We start from the raw sequence: 13,413 nt of genomic DNA on the forward strand, positions 1-13,413 counted from the left end.
CAAAAAGTCCTTGCCCCCTCTTCCCTTTTATCCCATGGCAGCCACATGAATGTCTAGCATAGAAGCAGAACTTTAATGTCAAAAAATACCTCTGGCACTTATCATGGTGCCTATGAACATCATAGCACCTAAGCAGAGGTTTTATGACTCACTCTGTTATGAGTTAGGAAATATTTTACTGTGCCTAAAGTGCAATTCAAATACCAGGTACCTTTATGAATCTGGGCCTGTGGTGATACCCATGCATAAGTAAGGTGTGTGTAAGCCCGGTGTATTGCCATTTCATATCTGAAATGGACAAAATTGTGTGCATGTTTACAAAAAGACATGACATGAGATTCAGAAGAACAAAGCCCCTGACAGGAATGATAACTGGTTTACCAAGGACATCCTCCTGGAACAGTGTCTGATTCCATCCTTCTTGCCAGGTCAAGTGAAAAACTGCAAATAATCACTCACAACTCTCCTAACGTATACTTTGTATCACATAAAGTACTGTCCTCCAGATGCCTGTTGTTAGCCTCAATTTCTTTCAAGTCAACAAAACAAACATGGCAATTACATCTCAAGACAATTCCTTGGAAAAAAACAGTTAGATAATGGACATTGAGTATAATTAAAACTGCATTTTATTTAGTGTGCATTTCACACAGATTAAAAATCCAGTTACTTGTATGCCCTTGCAAGACAGCTTTTGATTCATCCTGGAGAGCTGGTAGACCATGACATGCCCTTCCCAAATGCCAACGGCTCTTTTAACTGCCAGACTACCAAGTGATTTGCTACCTCTGTGCCAGGTACATGTCTTCTTAATATCAATTTATAAATTTACTGTGAGCTGTTTTATAAAGGAAAAAGAACAAAAAGTTCTCCATACTAAACTCAACCACTCAAACACTGTGGCTTCCAAGAAGCATCAGTGTTCAAACTGCTGATACAAACATTTGTTGTTTGATAAAGCACTACCTATTCGGAATCAATGAAGGCACTGTAGATAAACAGAAAAGGAGGACATGATCGTCACTGGCAGTCATGACAATGGCAAATGTAAAAAGTAACTTCTGAAAAATATCCTTCCCTGCTACTTAAGAAAAGGTGCTCAGGAGACAGCAGGCACAGCTACATTTCTACAATTAAGACGATGTGGCTTCTGACAGCAAACCGAGACAATCTTAATCTGGCATTTGACAGGAGCTGGTAAACTCCAGCTATTAAGCTAGATGCAGTAAGTCCCAAAAGTATGGGATAGTATGTTGGGATTATATATACTTTGGGAATCCCCCAAAAGAAGGACGAGCGTGCTGCTGGAGTGCTCCCTGGTAGACAGGAAATCTCAGATAATTTCCCTTTTAGATCCAAGACTTCCTGCACAATCTAAGCAGGCATGAGATTGCCTTGCACTTCAGTACAATGGTAGTAACAAGACTTGCCTCTCTCATATGACTTATAAAAATTATCATGTTCTGAGACACAACCATAAGACTATCATATAAACCAAAGTGAATCCACGGTTCTTCTATTGCCCCTAACTGAGTTCACAAACCACTTTATTCTTCACTCCTACAATCATTTTACTAAAACGAGCCCAAGTTAAAAAGGCATCCTGTTGGTCACCTTATCCTCACTTTGAGCAATACGAAATATCAACAAATTAATGCTCAGCATGATATTAAGACGGTAATAAAGCAGACAGGATACCAGAATAGGAAGGGGAGAGGGGAAATTAAGAGAGAGAAAAGACAGCAGAACATAGGCAGGGAAACCATGGGAAGGAGTTCTTAATCAACAAGTCAGGACCTTGAAGAGGATGAGTAAATTACAGAGTAAATTACAGAATTCATGTCTACAGCTCTCCACATTTGTTTTTCAAAACAAAACCATGTACATATATTCCCCTGGAACTCTGATATAAATGTTAGCAGCAGTACTGATCCAATTCAAAATGTTTAGCTCCTTTGTGTAATATCCACTTGTAAACTCATCAAAGGGCATTTTATTTCTTCACTATCAAAGACTCTAATTTGTATTTCGATGGATAATCAATATTTTCAAGCAATAATATTTCCCTTGAGAATATACCTTAGCCTTCCTCCACACAGTTATATGTTGTTAGTATTCTGCCTCTCAAGTATCATGCACATGCCCATCAGTCAGTATCCGTAACACTATTCGTATTTTGTAACTAGCCCTTTGAGCAAGTTGGCTGATTCTTTTTATCAGTTTGCTAAAAAAGAGCAGAAATAATTCAGAGTTGCAAACAGTTTCCAAAATTCTTAAGCCAAAGACGAAGGCACCTTACATTGGGCAGTTCTTTTGCAGAACATGTTCAATAACTGATTATAGAATCATAGAATCATTTAGGTTGGAAAAGACCTGTAAGATCAAGTCCAACCGTTAACCTGGCACTGCCAAGTCCACCACTAAACCATGTCCCTAAGCACCACATCTACCCGTCTTTTAAATACCTCCAGGGATGGGGACTCAACCACTTCCCTGGGCAGCCTGTTCCAGTGCCTGACTGCCCTTTCGGTGAAGAAATTTTTCCTAATATCCAACCTAAACTTCCCCTGCCATAGCTTGAGGCCGTTTCCTCTCATCCTATCACTTGTTACTTGGGAGAAGAGACCGACCCCCACCTCGCTACAACCTCCTTTCAGGTAGTTGTAGAGAGTGGTAAAGTCTCCCCTGAGCCTCCTTTTCTCCAGGCTAAACAACCCCAGCTCCTTCAGCCGCTCCTCATAAGACTTGTGCTCCAGACCCTTCACCAACTTCGTTGCCCTCCTCTGGACACGCTCCAGCACCTCAACGTCCTTCTTGTAGTGAGGGGCCCAAAACTGAACACAGTATTCAAGGTGCAGCCTCACCAGTGCCGAGTACAGGGGGACGACCACTTCCCTGGTCCTGCTGGCCACGCTATTTCTGATACAATAGGCAAGGTGGAGAGAATCCCTGTTTGCTAGATCTGGTCTAAGTATTAATTTTGCCTTAGGAAAAAAACAGAGGATTAAGTGCAGTTCTATTTGTTTGGGAACCCCTTAGTTTGCAAAGAGTTTTGTGCCATCTAAGAGGGCAGAGTATTAACGTGTTTGGGCATTCTGGGCTCACTCATATGTATACATATATTCCGATTAATTGCTCCAACATCTGTAGCCCTAATTCTTCACCAAAATTTTTAAGAACATAAGAGCATTATGAGAATCTTCTGTTAGTAGCACTTTTTAAGGAATGCTTTGGCCTTAAGTATGAGAGTCCACTATTCATAAAACACAGTTGCATTATGCTTTCTTTCATCTTCCTTCGAGTTAATCAATTCTAATTGATTAATCAATATTTGTGCTCTCTTATAATAATTCCCCAGGTGCATGAGTGGCAATATGCCCAGAAATGGCTCTTGCATATTTGTGAAGAATATGTATAATTTATTACCTTTTAGAAAAGGGTCAAGACCTATTTGAAATATTCTTTACAAGCATTAGCAGAGGAAAGCTCTCCAAAATAAAATTTCCCTGAAAGAGAACAGATGATCTAACACTGCTTGTGAATTTTTGTGAAAGAAAAGATTCAAACTAAGTGCAAGGGTGCGGCACAGCTTTGACGCTACCAGTCCCTTGAGCCACCCTGTTACTCTGATAATAGGTTCATCAGTTTTTTTAACTGCTGGCCTATGGGCCACAACAGCCAAACTAAATAGCCTGCTGTTAATCAGCCCCAGCAAAGTTTCCTCTGAAAAGACAAACCCAAAAGAATAACTCCTCTGAATTGCATGATAAAGAGGAAGTAGAAGGCTGTGTTGGCCACTAGATGAGCTGGTGCTGCTGCTATTCCTCCCAGTGTTAAAACAGTTGTTGGGCTGAAGAGAGACAAATTCCAGTAATAGTGACTTGGGGCTTATCCTCAGTAATGGCCCAAAGCATCTGGTCATCATCTTGTTTTCTCCTTGCTGGCTTATACGAAGTGAAAGTGGAGGGGAAAGAGGGCATGCAGCTTCTGATTCCACTGCCAGTAACCTCCAACACCTGGAGCACGAAGGAGAAGGTGTGGTAACATGCTTTGTGCGTCCATGTAGAGCAAGCAGCCTGGCACACCATGGCAATCCTGGGAGAGCAAAAGCAATATTAGGACTTCTGGCAGTGGCGTGGCAGGCAGTTGAGAAGAACAATAAATACTCCTGTGGTCTAATAGGAAGAGGTTTTTCTGGGAAGAACAGGATGAGGTGCTCTAGAAGACAAATGAGTTAATCTAACATAGGTTAGATTAATAGCATGGGGAGAGGAAAACGAACACCTGAATGCACCTTTCTCTCTTCTAATTCACTCATCCACACCGTTCTGCCTCTGGAATTTCTCTTGATTCTTCCCTGATCTGGTCCTCTAAAAAGCAGCCAAAGAGCTCTGCAAAAACCTCTTTCCCTCATCTTGTTGCATGTGCACGTTCCAATCCATATGCTTCTCTTCAAGTAATTTTTTCAATACTGTTATGCACTAGCTAAAACTGATATTGAGTGACAGCAACCAGACGGGAAGTGAGTAAGCCCCCAGAAAGGTGAAAAGAATGCCAACATATCAATTCCCTAAAAGTACTTTTTATTTAAGGGAGTTAACTCAGGAGTGCCTTGCTGAACTAACATTAGTTGACCGGTCACATCCTCATCAATCCACAAAGTGAAAGAAAGTTTCAAGAAAATTCAACTAACTTCACAGACTTTAAAGAATTTTTAAGAGTTGGCCTTTAAAACATAGAGTACTGCTCAGGGAATTCTACCAGAGCTGGTGTTCCTTTACACTATGCTGTATTTTCAATCAGAACCAATATGTGGAATATTGATATTTATAAATACTTCTCCATAAGTTTTCCTATCTGATATTCAAACACTGCTAGGAGGTAAATGCAGGCTCAAGACAGTGTTGTGTGTATTTAGAAAGTCCCAAGTTGTCTCAAAGTCTGAAGGTTATCTTTTTCTCCTCTCTCTCATTTAGTCTCACATTCAAATGGTTCTGCTGGTTTTTACTTTTGTGTGAAGGCTCTTGTCTGTTCAGATGGACTCTTTAATTAAAATCCTGAGCAGTACTGTAAGTCACCTCCTAACTACTGCAACTTCTTCTGCTTTAATGATACTCTTATCTTATCCTTCCATTCAAATTAAAACACAGTGTGTTAGGGTGGGATAAAATTTTAAGAAAATGTGTACTCCATTTCACATCATGTACTGAACGCAATTCTGATCACGCCATAAGACATGTTGTTATACTGTATTTCAGAGCGGTGCCCTATCTAGGAATGATGCTCGACACCTTGCCAAAAGGCCATCAGGGAAAAGCCATTAAGCACTTTACATTGCCTCTTCCCCTCTAACTCACTGACCTCTGAAACAGTATTTTTCATACACAGAACTATAGCAGAAAGAGGCTGAATTTCAATGCAAGAAAAAAACCAGTGGGAGATGCTATCAATAACACAGCTTGACTTTTGTTCCAAAGACTTTAGCTTTAGCAGCTGAAGATATTGTGTCTCTCCAACATGAAGGAGATTTTTTGCTAATACACCAGAGAGCAAACTGCAGCAGCTGGCACCATGTGCACTTGTGCTGCAGGGTGGAGAAGCAGAGGTGATAAAGAGAGCTGGGATAGGAACATTTAAATTACTGCAACTACAGTGGCAGAGCTCGAGTCACTGCCTAGCAGCAGAACAAAAAGGAGGAGTGGGAGAAGTCCCCTGGGGACTACAGATCTTGGCTTCACAGAAGGAGCAAGCCAGACTGAAGAAGGCTGCATTTTAATACCCTTGCTATCTTCAGAGCTTTCCAATGCCTTTTATGAGCAAAGTTATTATAATGAAAAACTCCTTTACAAAAATTATCTTAGTCAGCTTTCCAGAACGCTGTCTGTGAAGGATTTAAAGCAGAAGGAAGTGTTCTTAATCCACTGGACAATCTGAGCAAAGGGGGGTAAACAAGACTTGGGAGATCCCAGGAGTGGATTTCAAGGCGTTGGATTGCAGAGCTTCACAAGGGGAGGACTCAGCTAAGAAGTCTTCTGCTAAACACCTGGAACAGACTGTGGCAACTATTAGCAATTACAAGTAACTGATTCAGAAGCAGAAGGTAAAAAAAGGAGTTCAAAACATCACGGGGATATGGTATTGAGACAGCAGCACAGTCCTGAGAAGACCTCCACAAACAGGGGAAGTAATCCCTCAATATTCCTCGGAAAAGTGGTATCAAATGCCCACACTGGAACAGTTTAACACTCTGTCTACACAACATTACAACATAGCATATACGAAGCCAACAGATCCCTGTCTTGCAGACCAAGTGGGTGATGACCATTTAGAAAGAAGATCTAGTTCTCACTGGAAGGGAAAGCAAACCTTATCCAGAGGGTTGATACTATAAGCAGATACTACCAAGAAACTGTGTAAAGCCAGAATCAGGAAAGCAGTAGCTCAAAATTAACATCACGGCAGATTCTAGGAGCACACAATAATCCGTTGGGCCACAGGGAGAGAAATACTCAGAGACTAACCAAGAGGGGTCTGCCAAAATGCCATTGGCAGGCTAACGTAACGATGGTCCAGCCAGGTGGAAGCCAGGACACAGCAACAATAAGGAAAATACATAATAAAGCAATTTCAGTTATGCAGCAAAACAGGAGTGTAAGGGGCAAATGTTTGGGTGACTTTAGCTTGAACATGTATAGTGAACAGCTAATTAACTACCCATTGAACAGACAGCATGGGGAGGGAGTTAGGGAATCTTCTGTGTCAGGATCCCTAGTGTCCCAAGAATGCACACGTTAGCACCTACATTGAGACTTTTGATGCCCTCCTATAGCTCTAACTCCAGAGTTCTGGAAAGCTGGAGGTCTGTGGCTCATTGCTCCTCAGGGCCTTTCTGGGAACAGGTAACCAGGGTCAGGGCTCAGCCTTTGTGCAGACAAAAGCACGACCTGGAAACCTGCAGCATGCATTAACGTGCATTCTCTGTAAGAGCACCTGACTTCCAAACAGAGCTGCAGGCAGGTCTTTCCATTAGCTCCCTCTTGAATCAAATTTAAAACTTTTTGTTCTCATGCTTAAAACTCTACATAATTATTTCTCTTTCCCCCATGCTCCCTCCCCTGACAGCACTGAATCAATTCTCTTGAGAAAGCATTTGGTGTGCTGTGAGTCATCCCAGCCTCAGTATGCATATTTTGATTGATACACTTGCCTTTTCCCTTAAACAACCCTGTGCTTTTTTGTAGCATTATCACCTTTGTCTGATCCAGATCACTCATTCACTGTATTTAAGCTTTCTTAAAAGCCCGTAATTGTTTTTATAGGCAATAGGAGGAAATTATCTGCACAGAAGAGAATTATCTGTAGTGTTTTTACAGTATCTGTATTAAGTGAAATAATAATGTAAACATCTCGCTATTGCCTTTCTCTTTCCCTCTATTCCATAACTTGCTTGCTCAATTACATCTATAGCTAAACTGTAGGCTTTGGGGGTAATTTTAGGTTTTGATGGAACAGTCAGCACACTTTTGGATAATAAAAAGTAACCAGAAGAAACAACTTAAATGTTCCAGTTAACTGATGACTTTATATACATCAATGTACAGCAATATTTAAAGTAAGAAAATAAGAAAATGCAATACTTTACAAACATATTAATGTATACATTCATATTAATGTACTTCAAGACTATCATTCATGGTGGTGAACAAAAGGGTCTATAGATATGACATATCAGTTATAAAAACAGCATTTCTGGAGTTTATGAAATAGTCAAGAAAGCATACATAAGAGCTTACGAAATTCAAATCTGTAAACTTCTGTTAAAAAAAATTTTCAAGACAATTAATTCTTAGCAACACTGCTAAATGTTATTCATTACAAAGAATCTCTTACCGGATCTAGGTTCTTAAAAAGAAGAATGTCCTTGCATGCCTCCTGCAGTCTGTTTCTTTGATCATCTGTTTTAGGGTGAATAATCTGAGGGATATAACAGAAAAACCTTTAAAGTGGTTATCATATAGCAGCACTAGCTGAAGGACTGAGCTAATTCAGCTAAGCATTTTGCACAATATTTTGGCCATGCTTCGTAACACTTTCATTTCAAAACCTTCAGGATTTGAATAAACACTCAATGATAACACTATATCACCATAGCATTAGCAAATGAAGCACTGCTGTATTTAAGCTAACAAGATCTTTACATTTGTAGAATCCAGTTCACTTCTGCAAGCCATTCTGGATACGTTTATCTCAACTATTGCTGTATAAACGTTACTCTACTACTCTCTAATCATATTTGGAGCATGCATGTTTTATAAAAAGCACCACCATTATATTTAGCCATTTGCCATGACTACTTCCAAAGACTATTTTGTGAAATACTATCCGTGTTAAATTTATATCAGAAGTTTCACAGAGTAAACAACAGACTTGACACTATCCGAGTGAGCCAGAGATTTACTAAATTACCAATGTCTGGTTAATGTATCAATGAAGTTGTTCATTCAATTCATATGCTTAAAAAGGTATGCTAGGTTTCAAAGCTGTGAGACTATAGGACAACCTTTTTGACAGTTTTACAAGCCAGAAATTAGGTAGAATATAAACATCTAAACTTGTCTTAAAAGTCATACTTAGGCTATTTCATATTAAAAGCTAAGTAAGTGCCTTTAAAAGGGTGACATAAGTAACAGAAATAAATATAGTTCCTTAGTTATTGCATTGTACATCTGAAAATCTTAGCGATTTTATAATTTACCTTTTTTCTGCCTTATGAAAAATACTAGAATATTGAGGAAACTACTGCAAGATTATGAGGACACCAAATAAGTACTTTCAGGAGCAGGCACTCTCTGGGCAAATAAAATAGCACAAAATGTTTCCTTAACAGACAATGTATCAAAGGTGTAGTAATTTAGAATAATACTCGCATCAGGTTCTACATGGGTGACTATTACAGAGAATTTTTAAATGTTCATGAATGTTTCATCCTTTAACATGAAAACCCAAGGGATTATTAAAGTAGATTATAATAAGGATGCTTTTGGAAAGGAATGATAATGCTGGTTACATTTTTCTGCCTAAATTTGCTTGAGAACTAAAAAAATAAGTCTTTGACTCAAAGCATTAAATACCCTAGATTCTGCGTCGTCCTCTTCCTCATCAGGATTGTAAGCTTCTGCACACACTGAAATGAAAAAAAGTATAATCTTAATTCAAAGTACAAAAGTGTTTCACAAGAGTTACAGAACAGAACACACATTGTGTGGAAGAGTAGTAATATGCAGTAATGTAACACACTCACTAGAGAATCGCAGAAGATACTGCTGACAGGGCCCATAGCAGGTCATCTCCAAACTGCCGGTAAAACAAAGCTACACTTGTATCATTTTTGGACATGTTTTCTCTGTTTTAAAAGACCTCTAATATAAATTTCTCACCTAACCTGTTCTAAGTGATCTCTCTTATTATCAGAAATTTTTTTCTGATGTCCAAAGTAATTCTTTCTTGTTCAAATTTAACCTACCCCTACTGGATGCAGAGATCAGATCATTCCCTCCATCGGTGTAAGTTCAAGGTGGTTTGGGGTTTTTGGGTTTTGTGTTTTTTTTTTTTTTTTCTTTGTTTTGTTTGTTTGGTTTTTGGTTTTGTTTTGGTTTTTTTTTTTTCATATTTGAAACCTTTTCTCTCCTACCTTTTACGTTTTAGAGTAAATAATTTTGGTTCTTCAATGTTTTCCTTACAAGTCATGTTTTTCAGCTCTCTAACTATCCTCATTGCCATTCTCTGAACTCGCTCCAATTAGCCCTATCTTTATTGAAGTGTGATGCTCAAAACCGGGCTCAGTATTTGAGCTGAGCAGAGTACCGAGTACAACAGATTAATTACTCCATACATTTTGCAGGCTATGTGTCTTTTTCATCCATCTATACCTTTTTCACAACAGCTTGATTATGTTTACTCATGTAAGATTCATGACTTACGTGGCATTTTCAAAATCCACTGCTTAACCAGCTGTCCTGTGTCCTGTATATGGCTATCCTGCCCAAGTGTAGGACCACGTGCTTACACCTATTAAATATTACCTTATTCCTCAAGCCATTTCTCCAATGTATCAAGATCATTTTCAATTCTAATCCTGTTCTCCAGCATCCTTCCAATCAAGCCCCTCTGGAACTGACTGAAAGATTCCTACCAAGTTTACTAGGAACTGGATTTGGTCCCAAATAATTACAAATGCCCACAAAAGGAAGTCTGCAATCTGTTGAACAACTATAATATTTTATCTCTACATAAACAAAATGTTCCTACCAACTGTTTTATGGTTCTATAGTTACTTCAGTCTTGTCTGAAATAAACTTTAGGGGATTTTATTTAAATAGCAACAATAATAACATGCCAAGTAAGCACCATAACCCATCATAATGTAAATCACTACTTTGTTTCAGCTGGTATCAGCCTCTGTGCCCTAGTGCATGTACATGTACACTGGAGTCAACAACTCTGTATTACAGCACAGTGTGCTGCTGGGTGTTATCAATAGTCTGTCTCAACCTGAGGTACAGTTACATCCTGTCCTTATCTCCGATAAGACCTCTACATGAAAAAAATTACACAAAAGAAGAATTTAATTTAATAGCTTTGATGTTGTTATCCCAGAATTGACAGGTCTCGGAAAGCCCGGCTGAACATTTAAGTCTTCCAGACCACACAAAAGTAACTGAATTTAGCCTCATTCATGCCCATCCTGAATCATCTTATCAGTCCCTTTCACATAGCCTGAAGCAGGATCAGTCCAGAGAGAATGCTCCTGAGGTCTTCTATGTCATCTACTGCCTCTGCTCTAACTTCACTCTTCTCTGCTAGAAGCTCATTTCAGTCAGTCTTATTAACTATTACCAGCAGCTGCCTTCATTAAACATTTCTTCTTTACCACTGATTATGGGACAAATATATTTAAGAACTGCAGTTTCTCCTGGCTAGTGCCCATCTGCCCAAATTTTAAAGTGATTTACTCTTATCATCTGTGATAAGAAACTTACTCTTCTGGTTACAATTCTGTACTTATTTTGCATTGGCTTATCTTTTTGCCATAATCAAGGATGCATCTTTCATTTGGGTCACCACTTAAAGACTATACCAATGCTGTGGCTCTGTGGTTTTAAATATGGAATTTCCTTTCCTCTGTTGCTTATTTCGGTAGCCTGTCTTACAGACTTTATAGTCTAGTAACATATTAATTTCTAAGTGCATATCACTAGATGTCACATGGAAAAACTTGATACATTTGACTTCTGTTCTTGAAATATGGTCTCTGACATTACTACGGTCCACTGAATTTCATGACATGATCATTGGGGTTTGGCACATGAGAATCCCAATGACATAAACCATCTAAAACTAAATGAGATGCCTCTTATGTAGACATCCACATCTGCAGAAGTCATCTGGATTCCAATTACAGTCAATGGAGAGAAACTGGCACATTTATGACGTGATTCATCTGACCTGTATTACATGTCCAGGTTAAGATGAGATTCATTAAAAAGGTGACTAATTGGCTGAGATAAATCCTATCCCTCTTGCGATGAGTCTTGTTAATTATAACAAGCTGCAAGACTGGTTCCCCCACTCCTCCATTTAGTCCGTATTTCTTGGAAAACAAAGCAGTTCATCACCTGATGATGATGACAGGTTGCTCATGCAATAGCATACCTTCTTTATTCATTTCATATATTCCAGGGAGACAGTCTGTGGTCCCCATCTCTTGTCTAAGGCTTGACTGGCACCACAGGCATTAATTACGCTGAACCATTCCACTGCTGGTGACTGCAATACTCATAGTGTTCAGTATTTCTTTTTTCTACCTCTCCAGCTCATTCCACACTCCTGAGGGCACACAGTGCACGGTAACTTCATCATGCTCAAATGCCCTGCCACATTTTGCTACGTGTCACTGCTGAATAAAATACTCATATCATTGCTCAAAAAGGAGGCCTAATACCATTCTTAGGGACCTATTTCATCCCATGCATAATTATGGCGTTAAAAAACAGTCATACAAACACTGTACATCTCTTTCCATTGGTTGCTAAGCTCAACTAAGTGAAACTAGTTTTATTCAGTTCTTCCAACTGAGGGTTGTTTCACATATAATTCCCCAAGATGAAACACAAACACAAACAAGCCCAAATACATCAACGCAAAGTATTTGTAGGAAAAATCTGAACTGTCAAAAGGCAGTGCATTATTAAAATACACATGCACTGAAAACAGCACACAAGTCCAGATGGATTGCTTTGTCAGCAAGAAGAGGTAAGCTTTTACAATTTCTAACTCATCACTCCAAGTAAAGTCAATTTTCTGTTTTTCAGCTAGTAAATATGTTTTGTATTCAAAATCAGATATACAGTCACTTCAGATATGAATGAATTCTAAAATGAAAATTAACATACAGTTAGTCATTGTAAGATCACAAAAAGTGTTAGTTGTGCTCTATCTATTCCCTTGATGTGTCAGGAAACAGGAAGCTATCAATAATGAAATGAATGAAAATCCATATATAATCATAAAATAAAATATTATACTCAAAACATGGCAGGAAAAACAATCAATATGTATGTACCCTTTCCAAAGCACAGAACCCCTGAGTCATAAAGCATATTACAAAGAATTTTACAAGAGAAAAAGAGCTGTGGAAATATTTCTTCATCTCATTCAGGGCAAATCAAGACTACAGTTTTGCCAGCATGACTATCGGCCTGGAGCATGAAACCAGACCATCTCTAGCCACTGTAGCTACACCAGCATGCCATATGTCCCTACAAACATCCCTAACTACGACAGCTATGTCCATCCCCTCATACAGCAAGAATGTCACTTCCCTGGTCTAGCCATATGAAAATTGCTAACGTGACTTAATGGCAGTGCAAGATTTTATTCCATTTTGTCAGGACGTACTTCTCTTCATCTACTAAATACAGATTAGAAACATGGTGCACAGACTCCTTGCATAGCAGGTGGTAGTTCCAAACTAGACCGCAAATACTACTGGACCTCCAAAGTTTCTGACATGGAAACTCATTTTTTAACATCTCACCAGCTCCTACCACTGCAGGAGGAAGTAGCAAGAGCACCCTGCACCCCAAAATCCCAATTTCATAAGCAGCTTTTACTGAAACAAAAGCAACCCTGCGTGATGGTAGCAATGAGAAATAACTGGTCACGGTTTCTGATGCTTGCAACTATCAAGTCCCATATTATTTCTAGACCCGGTTTTGACTGGACCATATGGAAGACGAGATTGAAGAGCTATAAGTAAACATAAGAACTGAAGAACAACCCAGAGAAAGGAGACCAACTTTCTCCTCTATCTGGGCACACAATGAGATGAGATAAAATTTATCTGATTCCACA

At 39.1% G+C, this 13,413-nt stretch overlaps 1 protein-coding gene across 1 annotated transcript in view; it reads right to left on the bottom strand.

Moving 5' to 3' along the window:
• Nucleotides 1-13,413, bottom strand: part of PRKAR2B (protein kinase cAMP-dependent type II regulatory subunit beta) — a gene marked incomplete at its 3' end in the record, with an annotated part of 86,956 nt that overhangs the window by 12,056 nt on the left and 61,487 nt on the right. Inside the window, exons 3-4 of the mRNA XM_082308066.1 lie at nucleotides 9,132-9,184; nucleotides 7,891-7,974 (exon numbers count right to left, since the gene is read on the bottom strand). Of these exons, the coding sequence (XP_082164192.1) occupies nucleotides 7,891-7,974; nucleotides 9,132-9,184 (137 nt within the window). The remainder of the gene's footprint in view (nucleotides 1-7,890; nucleotides 7,975-9,131; nucleotides 9,185-13,413) is intronic.

This window comes from Platalea leucorodia (genome assembly GCF_965183815.1).
Source record: "Platalea leucorodia genome assembly, chromosome: 4".
NCBI lineage: Eukaryota > Metazoa > Chordata > Aves > Pelecaniformes > Threskiornithidae > Platalea > Platalea leucorodia.